Here is a 16,948-nt window from a genome sequence, read left to right as displayed (position 1 = left end):
AGGGGTCTGATTGTTCAGGCAGCATGTGTATAGTAGAGGATTCCAAATTCAATCATCAATAGGAGGAGGGGAGCTCGGCCCTGTGAAAGTTCTGTGCCCCAGTGTAAGGGAATGCCAGGGCCAGAAAGTGGGAGAGAGCAGGGTGGCAGGCATGGGGAAGTGGGAGGCAACAAGGGTTTGTTTTGGTTGTTTTTGTTTGCTCCCTTTGTTCTTATTTGTTGTTATTATTAAATTAATTTTAAATATTTTTATAGGTACTATGTTTTTAAAAAAAAATCTTCCCACCAAAAGAGCAAGTGAAACCAAAACAAGAACAATAGCCAACCAACAAATAAGAAACCATTTGCGTATCATATTAGTCTATGGTCATTGAAGCCTGGTGGTCTTAGCAGGTCTTACAGTGAGATGCTTGCTTTCCTTGCTGCAGCCTTACACTGTAAAAGATTGTGCCTATATTTATCTTGAATAAGGTATTTAATGCTACTGATTTTAAAGAGTCTAAATATGTAAAACATAAGAGACAGTTAATAAAAACAGCACAGACAACATTAAAGAGCTATTCTGTTTGAGGCATTGAAAATGTGGAGTACTTAGAAAATCTCTTAAAATTTTTATATTCACTCTCTGAAGAATTCAAAGAATGCTTCTATTCATTGTGTTTTTGAATAATGCTACTTACAACACTTTAAGAAGTTTATTCATAATAGTACATGCCAACAAATTTAATTAATGTTGCATGGAATGTAGAAGAATCCATAGAAGACAAATGAAAGAAGGCTATTGTTTTGAGATGGCACTCTTCTGATATTGTAAAAAGCAGGGGCTGCTTTTCCATGGTGCTTAATGCTGGCTGTTACACTGAACTATAGAATGAGGCTCTGAGATATTTTGTTAAAAAAGTTTTCATCTAATATTGCAGAGCCAACACAGATGCTCTGGAATCACACATCTGTATCACACTCCCAAGAGAAGCTGGCCTGTTCCTCTGTCTGTTTGCTGGGCTGCCTGCTGAACAGGCTTCCTTATCTATAACCCCAGTGTGTCCTTAGGTTTCTTATGGACTAACTGTGTTCTCTAACATATTTTGTTATCTTTTATTTTTGTATATCTTTAGAAACAATCTCTGCGTATTTTTTCCTGGAAGGAAAGATATCAACTCAAATATGCAGGCAGAAAGTACTCTATTTTAAAGAGTAGCCAGCATGTTGGGGTCATTATCTCACAATCCCTTCCTTTGGTTGTCTTTGGAAAAGAAGTACTAGGAAGTAGAATGTTAAAGGGTTTACTTATTTTTCTTAGGTCATCAAGGCTGAATAGGATGAGCAGGAGAGAAACGGATGCCTTGCTTCCAACCAAGTCATGTATGCCTTTGCAAACAGAAATAGCCAGAGCTAAACTAAGAGAAGAACCATAGATGCTACAGTGGTTTTGATTATGCCACTACATGAAATAAATGCTGAATACATACCATTTCAAAATATTGTCGTAAAAACTACACCATTTTAAAAGACGTAAAAGCCAGTACCCAGTCCTCTCACAGTTTAGGTGCCCTCTTTTCTTATTGTTTTAAGGCCTACCAGGGTGGCTTTGGGGAGACAGACAAGTACGAGGAGACTATTTCATAACTGAGTAATACAGTCCACTTTCCCTTTACCTTCCTCTTGAGGGATCAGTTGATACGTTCTTCAACAAAATTCCTCATAAGGAATCCATATGGCAGATTGTTGACTAGGATCTACTTAAATGGAGATAATTCCTTAAGGGCAATGCCTAAAACTTCAGAAATAGCAAATACTGTGGACAATGGGCTATGATTCACCCAATTAATAGGAAGCCAGTTTAAGTATACTTCCTACACTCAAGTTGAGGTAGAAGAATCACAAGTTCTAGGCAATGCAGGCAAAGTTAGAAAAAATGGAACTAAAGCTAGAGACTCAGCCTCAGGGAGTGTGTACTAGTATGTGAGAGGCTCTGCCTCTAAGTTGTGCCATAAAACAGTAATAACAATGACTCTGTTGGTAAGAAAGGCACGTGTGTTAATACTAGTAACATAACAGGATCCAGGGATGAAGAACTGTCCTAGTGTTCCACCTCTCCTCCATTCCTCATTCTTAAAGTAAATAGCTTTGACATGGTCATGAATATCATGTCTCAACGTGTAAATATTTTTATATATTTGCATGTGTATACATAGATGTGTATGTCTCTGATGTTAAGTTCAACCTGGGTGGGTATTGTAATCTTCTTATAATTCCAGAATTTTGAAGCAGATACAGTACAAAGTGATGGGAAGATTAGCTGTATTGGCAAGCTCTGGGCTCACTGAAACCTTTTCCCATGATGAATTGGGTAGAGAATAATCAAGAAAGATTCCAGAATCATTGTTGGCCATGCACACAATCACACACACACACACACACACACACACACACAGAGAGAGAGAGAGAGAGAGAGAGAGAGAGAGAGAGAGAGAGAGAGAGAGAGAGAGAGAGAGAAAGACTCAGGAATATTTCCTATATATATGCTCTCATTAGAACAGAATGACACAAGCCCTTTCTGAACAGAGCAGACATCTTGCTATTTTTTAGCTTTCTGGGTTTAGTTTGCGATCCTCAGGAAAGAGAAGGCTTTCAATGGTTGAGCAACTGTGATTTACCAGCAGAATGAATTCAGCATTTTAGCAGGCGGCTTTCCCACAACTTTGCATAACCAGTAAATCCTGGATCTAATTTCAATCATTTAAGGAATTGTTTTTATTTCAAAATACATGATGCTTCAAGGAAACATCTTCCAGAAACAGCTGTGTCCCATAATGCCCCTTCTATATCAAATTTTTATATTTAAAAATTTTCTGTAAGTATCATACAGGTACTGTAAATGAATTCATTGATTTCTAATGGGGAAGACAGTTTCTCTAGAATACTCCTTTCACGGTTCCTATGACACAGTAGAGATTTAATCACATTGTTGGGAGAACCATCACTTGGATCATCCCATTAGTGACCACATCACCAAGACTTTAAAACTGTTAAGATCCCTATATGGCATAGGATTTACCAATCTATATGTTATCTTATTGTTTTATTGTTACTTTTCATGCCTTAAAATTTCCATTCTAGGCGGATTCTATTTTTTTAACCTAGGTTATATCTATATATCTGCCTAGAATACTACACAAAAATGTCATTTTATAATATCTGGACAATATTATTTTAGACTTTCAAATTGCATTTCAGGCACATCTACATTATCACATATATTTAGATCTCTCCTTCAATTTCTCTCTCTCTCTTTTCACTAAATTGCACGCAGATTTGAAGGTAGGTCACTGCTTCTACTGCCCTCTGTTTTCTGAGTTTACTCTCTCAAATTATAGCAATGATGTCTCTTCCTTTCTTCTTTCCTTGACTTTACAGGTTTACTTCTTGTAAAGAGAAAGCACAGAAATGGCCATTTAATATGTTATAGTTTCAATCATTTGTCTACATAACACTAGAATTTAAACTTTGTATTTTCTCTGTGGGGATGCAGAAGACCCAACATTTGTTAGGTATCTAATGTCAAGTGCTTTTTTCCAGGTATTTCTTGTACAATATTCCATTTAATACAGTGGCATCATGGGGAATGTACTTATTCTTGATTTTAATTCATAGAAAATTAAGCAACAGGTAGGAAAAACAATCTTCCTAGGTTTACATTAATGCTGGACCCATGATTTGAGCATAGGAATGTGCCCCTGAAGTTATGTTGGTGTACATGAGGTCTCCATGTTTGAGGATGAAGTGTATTTAAATAAGCATGTTTTAGTTTTAGCACGGTGTTCCTTGACTATGAGGTGAGAAAATTGGTGTGCAGTGTTGGACATGCTAATGCCATAAGAGACCTTTAATAACTGGGTAAAACAATGCCACTAAGTTGTTGGAAGACTCAAGTCTACTCTTAACTCATTGCTTTCAGTCATGGTTGTCAAAATGAAACAGCTTGTCTCAGCAAAAAGTGAATCTGCAATACTACAATCATGCTTGCAGAACACAATTGAGTTACAAACTAAATCTGAGATGAACTCCTAGATAGTAGTCACCTTTCTATTTGGCATGACTGAGAGAGAGCACATTGGAATTCAGAGCTATGCTGTTGTTACTCATCATCAGGTGTTCCAGATTGCCTATGTAATCGTGAAAGCAGCCAATTCCCCTCGGCCTGGAAACTGGATTTTGGAACGTTCCCTGGATGATGTAGAGTACAAACCCTGGCAGTATCATGCGGTGACAGACACAGAGTGCCTGACCCTCTACAATATCTATCCTCGCACTGGACCACCATCCTACGCTAAAGATGATGAGGTCATCTGCACTTCATTTTATTCCAAGATCCACCCTTTAGAAAATGGAGAGGTAAGATGGAAAAGCTACACTGAGTACTGTAAAATAGCTCTGTCATAAAGATGTGAAAATGTCAGTAATTAAGGTCAGTGAGGTTTTAAAGTAGAATTTAACAGAAGTCAATTTAAATGTGTTATTAGATAAAAAAGAAAATCCAAGGTGATTAGAATGTTACCATGTGTCTCCTCTCTCAAAGATCAGAGATGAGGAAAAGGGTTTAGCTTTGAAGCCAGAGATTAATTTCACTGCCAAAGAGACTTTCCAATAATGACAGCTGCTGGAGGCTAGAGACCTAATGAAAGCTCTACAGTGTGCACACACAATCCCAGAATAGAGACAAAGAAAGGGTTTGTAACGAAAAAGAAAAACAACCAACTAAACAACAACAATAAAAACAATATAAAGCAAAAACATGAATCATATCAGGTTTTGTATGCATTTCTTCTTTCACCATGGAGGGTGATCTTCCTGGATGGTCATGTACAGGTGCTTAAGTTCTTCATTATATGCATGCATACATAATTCAAAAGTGTTTGGTCACTCTTTAGGTTTTGTTTGTTTGTTTTTGTTTTGTTCTGTTTTGGTTTTGGTCCTGGAGCTAATGTTCTAGTTTTTATTCATTAGTTTTAGCCTCTGATTCAAGTTATGACTTGATGCTAGTTGAGTGTTCTTAGTTCATGTGCTTAAATTCTTTGCACCTTAAATTCTTTAGTCCATAAATTAGGAACCCTAGAGATATTTAATGTATTTGCTTTTGACCAAATTAACATGTGAGCTTGTGCAAGTAATATATTGTACTTAATGAATCCATCACAAGATAAAGATATCAGTAAGTATCTAATAAATTTAGTGGACCAACCTACCAGACATCAAAGTTTTCTGTAACCTACCTTACATATGCTCAGAGCAATTCCACCAGTCTGGCTTTAGCAAATATATTTAATTCCATTTTAAAACATAGAGTTGAGTAGCTCCTGAAATTTGATTAAGACTCCATCAAAACTAAAACAGTATGGATGTGTAACAGCTGAAGATACAGGTGAGTGCTTTGGAGACGTGAGATATGGAAGCACAATCTTCCACAACCTACCCACACCGCAATTCCACATCCAACATCACAGAGTTGCAGAGTGCTCATTGGTTCTCATTGTGACCTGGGCTGATGATAGAGAACTGAAGCTAAGGCTAGTAGGCTTCACAGGAAGGAATCATCCTACATATCACTAGCCTGAGAAAAGATCCAGATTAAAAGTATCTTTCTATTGAATGCATATCATTTTTTCAGAACCAAAAGGTCAAAACAGAAATATTTCTTTGTGGGAGACAGTCTGTAACCCCTTTCTGATATTCTCTCCCCAGTCCAGTACCCAAGGATCATATCTTCTTGTATGCACACTTCCAGAAAACCCACATTCCAATCTTAATATCCAAAGGATTTTAGCCAATCTAGATTGCCTCTAACTACCTCTGAGGAAGAAGTTAAGCTTTTGACATAAGTCAACCAGACTTCTACTTGGTAATTTAATTCTACAAATTCAAAACAGTACCCTTACTCTGTCTCAGATGCTAAATGGTTATGGAGATGCAGATGATACACACAACAAAGATCTCAATCTGAGAATTGATAGGGTGTCAAACAGCTCCTCAACCTGCTTTGTGCCAAGAGGTAGCCAATTCATGGGCAGTTTATACAAAAGAGAGAATATCCGGGTGTACAGAGAGAATAAATATATGCAAGTTGAATTTTACTGGTTTTTAGTTATCTAATAGTCTAAGCCATTCTTTACCATCTAAGTTGGTCCAGTTCAGAAGTTGGTTGAACAATATAAAGTATATCTAGGTAGGTATGTAATGTGCAGTTATGTGAACTCCTCCTCCTGCTCTATTTGCATTATGGATGGTTTTTTGGACATTTTGATCAATTCAGCCTGCCATCAGGAACAAACAAACATGATTGTTTGCTTGTTTGTTTTGTTTAATTTCTAGTTTTTGGGGTGTGTGTGCGTGATGGTTTGTATATGCTTGGAACAGGGAGTGGCACTATTTGGAGGTGTGGTCTTGTTGAACTAGGTGTGTCACTGTGGGAGTGGGCTTTAATACCCTCATCCTAGCTGCCTGGAAGCCAGGATTCTGCTAGAAGCCTTCAGAAGATGTAGAACTCTCAGCTCTGCCTGCACCATGTCTGCCTACATGCTGCCATACACATACCTTGATGATAATGGACTGAACCTGTGAGCCAGCCACAATTAAATGTTGTCCTTTATAAGACTTGCCTTGTTCATGGTGCCTGTTCACATCACTAAAACCCTAAGATGGGGGTGGTGGTTATAGAGACATTATACAAATATATAATATGCTTTGAACTTATCCCTCACTATCTCATTACCACTCTCTACTAATCTCACATTTTCCTCATTAGTTTCCCTCATTTAGACAACTCCACTTTAGTGACATATATATTATACATTATATTATTTTCCCATGAAATCTAGGATCCACAGATCATACTCATTTCTTTCTTCAATTGGCTGTACAATTACGAGCTAAGATAGCATCCACTAAAATGTTAGAGGACTCCTTTACTAGAAAGACAGAGGAAGGCACAACACCTCTTTCCTCTTCCTAAGGTCATCAGGACAAATAAAAAAAATGGGTCCATATGTAGCAGTGAGTTTACACACCTTTTTGTGCCAGTCAGATCACACATGCACATCTGCCCAGGAGCTCTCTTTGGATCTGTGAGTAAAGGACATACATGTATCAGCTTATTTTTAAAATGTCATAGCTTCCTCAAACATTGTGCACTCCTAAACCTTCCCCTGCTACCCCAGGCCCAACTGGGGAAGTGGTCAGTGGCCACATACCCGAAATCTCACATGGCTGGTTGGCTTTTTCTCCTGTGTCCCATTTGTCTTCCCCAGTCATGGCGATCCTCTGCTGTTCCTCTCTGTATCCTGGCCTGTGCAGCACTAAGGGTCCAGCCCTATGCCCAGCCATTGGCCATTGGCATCTTTATTAATCAATCAAAAAACAATTGGGAACAAGGGCCTTTAGCATTTGGACATGGAGACTGCTGATTGACTCAAAGCATTAGAATAAAAAGTTAGAGGACTCCTTCACTAGATGGACAGAGGAAAACACATCTCTTTCCTCTTCCTAAGGTTGTAAGGACAAGCCAAAGAACTGGTTCACCAAAGCTTACTCTCAGAAACCAATAAAGTTTATTGGGCTTGCACATCATGGAGGAGAGGTTGCTCCCAGAAGAATGGGAGGAGACTGTAGCAGCAGATGCCTTCGCATTGCAAAGTATCACTCAAGAGACAAGATGGTTTTCCTACAGACCCTTTCAATTAATACGCTCCACTATATAGTCTATCACAGCACATGCTTAGGACCCTGAAGCCACATTCAGTTAAGATGTAACTGCATACAAATGGCTAGAAGTAGCCAGAATCTCAGGAGAGTGTCCACTGGCTTTCCTTATTCCCTCCTTCAAGAAGAATATCTATAGTCAGGAAGCCTGAGGGTGATGACGGCTTGTAAGCAGGCATGCATAGCTGATCCATCGAAGGTGGTAACTGTTTTGCTGGAGGACAACAATTCTTCACACCACCACTTATGACAAGGACTAAGACCAGGTAATTCTGATTTCCCTGTGATGTCCTTAAGTTGTTTTGTGTCTTATAGGGACAAAGTCTAAATAGGAACAGAGTTATTTAAAATACTCACAATAGAATTATAGGATTTAAGAATGAGACTTAAATCTGGGCTTCTCCTAGACTTTCTCCTCATTGTATTATATTTCCTTTGTGAAATATGCTACTTTCTAGAAAAAAATAAAGATCTCTTACTAGAAAGAAGCCTGGTTCTGACACCTCATGGTCTGAAACACAACCAAAGAAGCAAATGTTCTTATTAGACGCCAGATCTTTATAGGACCTTGAATAGATCAATCCATCTTGAAGGCATTGAATAGTTTTGACTGATTAGTTTAACTCAAGATTTCCAAGAATATTTGTGCTTTAATACAACATAATTTTGATTTTCTAAATTAATATACAAAATAGGTTTCACTATAACATTTTCATAAACATGTATCCATAGTCCTCACCTCCCACTAATGGCTCATGTTCCCTTCCCTCTCATGTATTATATAACATTTCAATATAATCTGAAAATTTTAGATAACGCCCACTATAATTCCATGTCTAGTGAGTTGAAGAATCTTTGTCTTTTGTATTAGTTTTTAGTTATGGTTCACTACTGTATAAACTGTAAAATGTAATTTTAGATGTTTGTGTTTAAAATACCAATAGAAGTGACAGTTCAGTAAGAGAAAAGAATATATTAACTAGCAAATAAAATATGATGATAAAAGGGCCACAGGGGAAATAGGCAGAGTGGGTGATCCACTGCTACCCACAGAGGAGTTGGAAAAGTCCTTTGAGAAGAAAATTTTACATTTCAAGACCAACATATTAGTTCATCTTCATGAGATTTCTGTGTTAAACAAACACCTGATAGAAATTATTATTGGATATGTTATTATGGAGAGGATCCTAAGAATGTAACCATTTAGTCTTTGAATATTTTATTGTTTTCTGAGTTCTGTTGTTTCTGTAGAGAACAGAGCTACCCAAATTGTGTTGCCCATGGTGTCTTTTCTCTGATTTCCTTAGAGGTATTTATATTCACCTCTGCATTGCAGTATATGGTTATAATGCTCCAACTTCATGCTTCAAGAGGCAATAGCCACTTATAGTTATTTAAGTCAGTCTATGCTTTTTCAAATTGTATTAAAATTTGGTTAGTCAGCTGCATTACACACATCCTGAGTGTCCAGTTTGTATGCATGACAAGTCACTACAGCACTAAGTTCCACCAATTAGGGCACTGTACTGGCTGGTTTTGTGTGTCAACTTGACACAAGCTGGAGTTATCACAGAGAAGGGAGCTTCAGTTGGGGAAGTGCCTCCATGAGATCCAGATGTGGGGCATTTTCTCAATTAGTGATCAAGGGGGTAGGGCCCCTTATGGGTGGTGCCATCCCTGGGCTGGAAGTCTTGGGTTCTATAAGAGAGCAGGCTGAGCAAGCCAGGAGAAGCAAGCCAGTAAGGAACATCCCTCCATGGCCTCTGCATCAGCTCCTGCTTCCTGACCTGCTCTAGTTCCAGTTCTGACTTCCTTTGGTGATGAACAACAGTAATGTGGAAGTAAGCTGAATAAACCCTTTCCTCCCCAACTTGCTTCTTGGACACAATGTTTGTGCAGGAATAGAAGCCCTGACTAAGACAGGCACCTTTGACATTGCATAGCTCTGTTGGGAAGTGCTGTCCTGAGTTATAGCAATTCCTTTTTGAGATTCCAATGTCATTTTGTTTTATACATCTACAAAGTGATGTCTTTAGTCAGTCCAAGAAATAGTTCAGTAGTGTATAGTTCCACATGTATTGTTTCTTTCAGTCTTTCTTCTGCAATCCCAATTAAAAACAACTGGGCACTTTTTGTCCATTCTTCTTTTTGTATATTTGCATGAATATTTTATTATGGCCCATTTTTAGTGCATTAATTTCTTCCAGAGCTATGTAAAATCCACTGAAACTGTTTATAGAACTCTAATTTTGTTTACAATCATTTTTAATTTCCAGAATTTCTCTGGTTCATTTTCAATTAGAAGTTTAGGGTTACTAATTTTCCATTGGGATTTTATATTTATTAAACATTTATTTTATGAAGCTGGAGAAATGGGTCAGTGGTTAAGAGAACACACTGTTCTTAAATAGGAGTTAAAGTCAGCTCCCAACACCTGGGTCAACTCAAAGCTTCCTGTAACGCTAGCATCAATGGATCTGATGCCATCTGCATTCTATTCAGACCCATGTAGATGTATGATACTTATATTTAAAAGTAAATAAAGTATTTATTTAATAATATAATTTCTGTTGAACCTATCAGTATGTGGCTTTATTTCCTACAGTACAAAGTTGCAATTACTTGAAATTCTGTTTGATAACTAAATGACCGACCTTTGTGGATATATTTTGTTGACCAATTACTAGCTGATGCTATTTTATGCTATATATCCATGTGTTCCTGATTACTTTGAATAGCAAATTTGTATTTGAATAGTGTTTGTAGAAATAATTGAAGAACTGGGCTATGATCAGATCGTGGGAATTTTCTGATGTTTCTGCCATGCCATAGCAGTCTGGATTCTTTTTAAATAATTTACAGATTTGAGTTCCTGGGACATTAAGTGTAAAGCTCTGAGGAACCTTATTACAGTTGAGTCAATCCCAGTTATACTCCTTGGATTCCTGTCTTTGGAGTTCAAACCAATATACATGGAATTTACTAAATCCTAATGCCTTCAAATTTCAGAAGCTAACTTTTGCCCTCTTAATACAGCATGGTTGTCTAAAGCATTTCTTAGTTTTCTCAGCCATGTCTTTGGGACAGGAACACATCATAGGATTAGATTTGTCACAGTGCACCACGGCCTCTCTAGACATTAATTTCTATCCTCTTATGGCTCTTAAATGGCTTTAAATGGATGTTCTTCTGTATTCTGTCATATGGTTGGTATTTGTCATTGGAAGTGTTGGTTCTGGATTATTTAACTTTCTAGAAACAGAAACAACGACATATATGTAGTTTTACATTTTGTGATTGTGTTAAATTTACATAATTATAAGATGCAGAGACTCATGAGATATTTTCACACTGCTGTTGCTACAAACAATATCTTACACAATGTTTTTGTCAAATAGTCAACCTTCATTTTTACATGATTATGAACCAAAGTAGTGGCTTTATTCAGATATTGTAAATTTTTCTATTAGTGTCTGTATTTCTCTTCTTGAATTCAATTTTGAAGAAACCATTAAATCTATAATTGTATTTCTTTCATAATCTCTAATTTATGACAATTTTAAGAGTTATTTTAAGACCAATTGGAAAAAATATTTTGTAGATTATTATTCACTTTAGACTTGCCTAATGTCTAAAAATTAAATTGACCTGGTTTGAGGGAAGACTATCATGGAAGAAACAGCTTTCTCTTGTTCCTCATATTTAATTCAATGTATAATTCTATACATTTTTATTTATTCATAAAGCTATGCTTCTTGATAACTTTTAATTTAGGGCAGCAGTATCTAAATATTTGCCACAATCTGAAATACTTGTTTTTGGCTAAGCATGGAATGTTCATTTTAGTCAGACCATCATAATATCCTTTAAGCATAAAATTAAGTCATAACTAAGAAAAAATACATTATTTTAAAGAGATCAATGAAAAAAGACTTGATGAAATAAGGACATCTAAATTATAATACATCAATATAACTTTTTTTAGGTTTAAAAATAGAATATAAATAGAAAATTATCTTCTCACCAGTGGTCTACCCCAATAAGTATAGGTTTATTGTATTGTCAGTTTCTGGAGACATTTAAAGACACACCAAAACCATCACAATATTCTAAAATGTTGTTTCAGGTACACCATTGTCAGGTTAAAAGATAGCTAGGTCGATTCAGCATTGATCTTACAAAGGCTAGATCTTTAGTCTGGCCTTGGTGCCCAGAATGTGCACTGGCTACTGCCTCTGTTGGAATCATGACTGCAGAGTTCTTTCTCTGACATCTTTCCTGTTGGCTGCATCACACCCACTGTTTTCTTGGACTTTGTTGCTTCAGCATCTGACTCACTATCTGCTCTGAATTTTCTCAGCACACTCTACATGAGTTTCAAGAGATTAAAAAATGTTTACCATGTGGCTTCACTGTGAGGGAACTTCAGGGTTGCACTAAGTTCCCAAGATAACAAGGTTCAACTTCTACCAAGAAAGAGATTAGCTCTCCATGCTGGGTTTGAATCCCAAGGGAGCAGGGTAGCTCACTGTGAGCTGTGATAACACTAGTACATCAAGTATTAGGGCTTGGCATGGAGGGAGAGGGATGACCATGGGGAGATAACCCCTGTGTTGTTATCCCATAGGAGGCACTGAGAAAAAGCCTTTAGAGTTTAATTTTAGAAAAGGGTAATTTTGTATCATCAGTGCTGAGAGGACTCAGCAGGAATTTGCTTTCCTCTGGTCAGAGAGAATGATCTGGAATTCAGTAATAGAAGTTGTAAGCTATAAGGTAGCAGACCACAGGGAGCCTCCATTAGGTTGTGAGTCCAGCCACAGGAGAAAGCTCTATTGGGCACCCATATGCAGACGTGCCTCCCCAGCATCCTGCAGAGTCACACTCCTACAGTGAGTGTTGCATCTGCAAAAAGTAGCTGCTACTGCAAGCTCCTGAGAACTCACAGGGGCTGCCAATGGAGATATCACTGAGAAGTCGGATTCACTTGTAAACCTCTAAATCACTTCCTAAAGAATTTTTTGGGAATGAGAGCCTCTCGTTTATGTAGTACATATGACAAGAGCATGGGAAAGCATATTTTAAACATGTGCTCCAGGTGCCTCTGATTCTGAAATCTCTCCTTCCTGGCTTGTTTTTCAGACAATTCCAGCTTCCTCAGACCCTGGAGAACAGAGTAATGGGTTACTTAAGGAAAGAATGTTGGTAATTTGTAGCTGAAGAAAGACAATAAGCATATTGTTTGTTCTCAGGAAACCTAGTAAGATTTAGTGAATGACGTCTCTGGGTGGTTTAAAGCTGAATAAATAGCCTGGACCATATTCACTTATTGATGGTTGAAGAGGCACAGGAGAGAGGAATTACACTGACAATGTTGAGGAGCATGACTGTGTGGTTGGTAATGCTTTAGGGATTCTAAAATCAAAATTGTAATCAATGTTTTTTCATTATATGAAATTTTCTTGTCCTGTGGCTAGGATTATTACTTTTAATGTATTTGGATAGATGGTAGACCAAATAACTGAATATGCAGGTTTCCATGGTGATGTCACATCAACTTCCTCTGCTTTCCTTATTAATACAACCTTTCCCACCCCACAGGAGTACATCTCAATGGAATTTAGATTCCCTTTGAGTTTACTTTAGAAATGTGGCAATCTGATATAAAAATCCCTACAGACACCATCATTAATTCTTGAAGACACGTCTTTTGGAAAACCATATTTATAACTTTGATATTATTTGGATTTCTCATATGACAGAATTTTATATAGTAAGACAGAATACTTTTCATTTTCTTTTCATTACCTGATGCAGTGATGATCCTTAGAACTGAAAATTACAAGGTAGAGAAGACACAAACACAGCATGTTAAAAAAATGTCTCAGAGATTCTTCTTTGATGTAATGTTGTTATGGCATAGTATGATTTCATGTGAACTCCTATAAAAATGAGCAAATGGAGCCGGGCGGTGGTGGCGCACGCCTTTAATCCCAGCACTTGGGAGGCAGAGGCAGGTGGATTTCTGAGTTCGAGGCCAGCCTGGTCTACAAAGTGAGTTCCAGGACAGCCAGGCTACTCAGAGAAACCCTGTCTCGAAAAACAAAAAAAAAAAAAACAAAAAAAAAAAAATGAGCAAATGGAAATGAGAAATTTTTCCTTCTATGTGAACCTTGGAATTGCTCCCTCAGGGAGAAGCAGGAGGGCACTGCACTACTAATTTCTATCTGTTAGAAACAGATATTGAAGAAAATAATTTCTTGGAGTTTCTATATATCTTTCCCTGTACATAATCATTACAATAACAAGCATCAGGCAGGTCAACTGCATATAACATGGAACTACCACCTTGCCCTGAAGATTATTGAACCCTATGAGAAACATAGAGAGTACTTGAAATATTTTCTTTCTAAAGTGTTATACACACAGGTATTATACTTATTATATTTCTTTCATTTAAGATATTTTTATTTATTGTGCTTCAAAATACACCTTTGTAATAAAAATAAAGTTAGGGAGACTAGAGTCTTCCTTTCCTTTGCTAGTCCATTGATTTTTAATGTATACACTGTCTTAGTCAAGGTTTCTATTCCTGCACAAACATCATGACCAAGAAGCAAGTTGGGGAGGAAAGGGTTTATTCAGCTTAGTTCCACATTGCTGTTTATCACCAGAGGAAGTCAGGACTGGAACTCAATCAGGTCAGGAAGCAGGAGCTGATGCAGAGGCCATGGAGAGATGTTCCTTACTGGCTTGCTTCCCCTGGCTTGCTCAGTCTGCTCTCTTATAGAACCCAAGACTTCCAGCCCAGGGATGGCACCACCCACAAGGAGCCCTACCCCCTTGATCACTAATTGAGAAAATGCCTCACAGCTGGGTCTCATGGAGACCATCATGGGACTTCTCCAACTGAAGCTCCCTTCTATGTGATAACTCCAGCCTGTGTCAAGTTGACACACAAAACCAGCCAGTACATACACATGAGGTATGGTATACATAGAAAGTAGCAACTGGTGCTCTTATATTCGTGTAGTATCTTTGAAAATAAAGATGACTGGAGAAACTGGATGATAAGAATAGAATCTTCTGGAGAAATATCCAAGGAAGCAGTTATGGAGGTGAACTGCCAGCATCCACTGGAAAAAACAAACAAAATCAAAAACTAAACAAAAACAAACAAACAAACAAAACAGTGAACCATGATCTGTCCCAGTCTGCACAGGGCTGTGGTAGGTCCGAGACACAGTGGCACTGACTGCATGCTCTCACTTCACCTGATGTGGCTGATGTAGTTCTTCCAACAAGTAACAATGGGACATGTAGAGATAAGTAACAATATGTGTCTAGCAGTTCTCATGCTAGAGTGGAGGTCTAGTTTATTGCAATGCATATTATCCATATACTCTGTATCATATGACAGAAGGTTCTCTCAATTCCTTGGTTACTATAGCCCATCCCCCATCTTAGAAAGACTGTCCTAAATGGAGAGCAGGGCGCCTCCCAGAAGCAGGACCATGTAGTACTGTTCTGTGGAGTAATGGTGAAGGGAGTCAGGGACTGTAAAACAATATGGAAGAAATAAGTGAAGCAAGCAACTTTATATCCATGAAGAATGAACTACCAAATAAGAAGAGAAGAGGATCTCAAGTGCTGATGTGAGGTCAGCACAGGGCCATGAATACATTAATAGCTCTAGTAATTTATAGCATATGACTTTTATGACAGATGTTATCTAAGGGATTTATAAGTTTAAGCTCATATATAACAGTCTTATGCAATGTGCTTGTATGCAAGAGGGTCAGGATTAGCTCAGTGCTCCCACTGCATGTGTGTAACAATGAATAGTACTGAAACCATATGCATATTATGGTTTTCATTATAGATACATGCCTATAGTAAAGTGTATCAGTAGGCAGGGTAAAATCAACAATATTAAAACAATAAAGTATCAATAACCAGGGTAAGATCAACAACATTAAATAATACAATAGATCACTTCTAACAGCATGCTGTGCCAGAACCATCAATGTCGTGGCTCTAGTGTCCTGGGTCATGATTTATTTACATTAAGGGCTTATTTACTAACTTTAAAAGAGATGTTTATTCAATGACCGTTGGGCAGGAGCACAGTGTGACACCAGGATGAAGCAGGATGGTATGTTGTCTTATGTCAGTAATAACTAATATCAATACACAATTTGAAACATGAGTTACTTTTGAGATTTTTTTACGTAAAATTTGGGGATCATTGTTTCAATTAACTATAGAAATAAACATCTATAAAAGAATCATCTTAATTTACAATTGAAAAAAAAAGTGACATAGAAAAGTTGATTAAGTTTTCCAGGGTTCGTAGCAATCATGTAACATTGGGATCTGATTTTAATGTTCATGCTATGTTTTTGGAGAAATAGAAATCTTCCTGTGTATATGGTGTTGCTGGTTGTGCCCATCCCTTGCCAGTCTACATTCCTCTGTCTGTGACCACATGTTACAGGTCTGTTTTTCAGCCTCTGTGCACCTTTGCTTCAGAGTGCTCACGTATCTTGTAACATTTAAAATCAATCTTCAATTGCTGAGCAAACAAGCCACTGCTGGAATGACAGACAGGTCATACAGGCTTTGTTTCATCAGTTCTATTCAACATTCCCAAGACAATCCTAAAGGCTCCTGGTTAAATTATGACTCCCAAGAAACAAAGGAAGAAAGTTGGTAGATGATTATTATTCTTGTCATCAGTAATGTGAATGTTCATTAATCAGTCTCACACAGGAAAGATAATCTTTATTGCCCAAGTATACTTGAAAATACAACAAAGGATCATGAAATGATTCAAATAAGCTCTGCTCCATAGGGAAACTGTTTCAACGCTGAAGCTGTTATCAGAAGTCCTCTAGACAAATGACCCAGGAACAGAATGGTCATGATTACTCTTTATGAGCTAGCATAGGAAGATACCAAGAGTACCTTCACCAAGCACCCTGCTGAGAGCTGAGCAGTATAGAACAACCTGCTGCCAAAGATTCTCTGGTCTGAGGATGTGTATCATTTTGCACCATAGCAGACTGACTGCAACCAAATATTTTCACTGGAGATATATAAAGTAGTAACTGAAGAATTTGGCTACCAGTGGAGTACACAGGACACAGAGTTTACCCTCCACTCCCACAGTTGGTGGAGCACACAGGACACAGAGC

The 16,948-nt window shown here is 37.7% G+C and overlaps 1 protein-coding gene across 1 annotated transcript in view; it reads left to right on the top strand.

Moving 5' to 3' along the window:
• Lama2 (laminin subunit alpha 2) overlaps nt 1-16,948 on the top strand; it is a 668,494-nt gene that overhangs the window by 206,291 nt on the left and 445,255 nt on the right. Inside the window, exon 4 of the mRNA XM_031380750.1 lies at nt 4,152-4,394. Within this exon, the coding sequence (XP_031236610.1) occupies nt 4,152-4,394 (243 nt within the window). The remainder of the gene's footprint in view (nt 1-4,151; nt 4,395-16,948) is intronic.

Source organism: Mastomys coucha, unplaced genomic scaffold (genome assembly GCF_008632895.1).
Source record: "Mastomys coucha isolate ucsf_1 unplaced genomic scaffold, UCSF_Mcou_1 pScaffold2, whole genome shotgun sequence".
NCBI classification, from domain to species: domain Eukaryota; kingdom Metazoa; phylum Chordata; class Mammalia; order Rodentia; family Muridae; genus Mastomys; species Mastomys coucha.
Note: the sequence above shows the minus strand (reverse complement) of the source record. Positions and strands in the feature narration are given on the sequence as shown.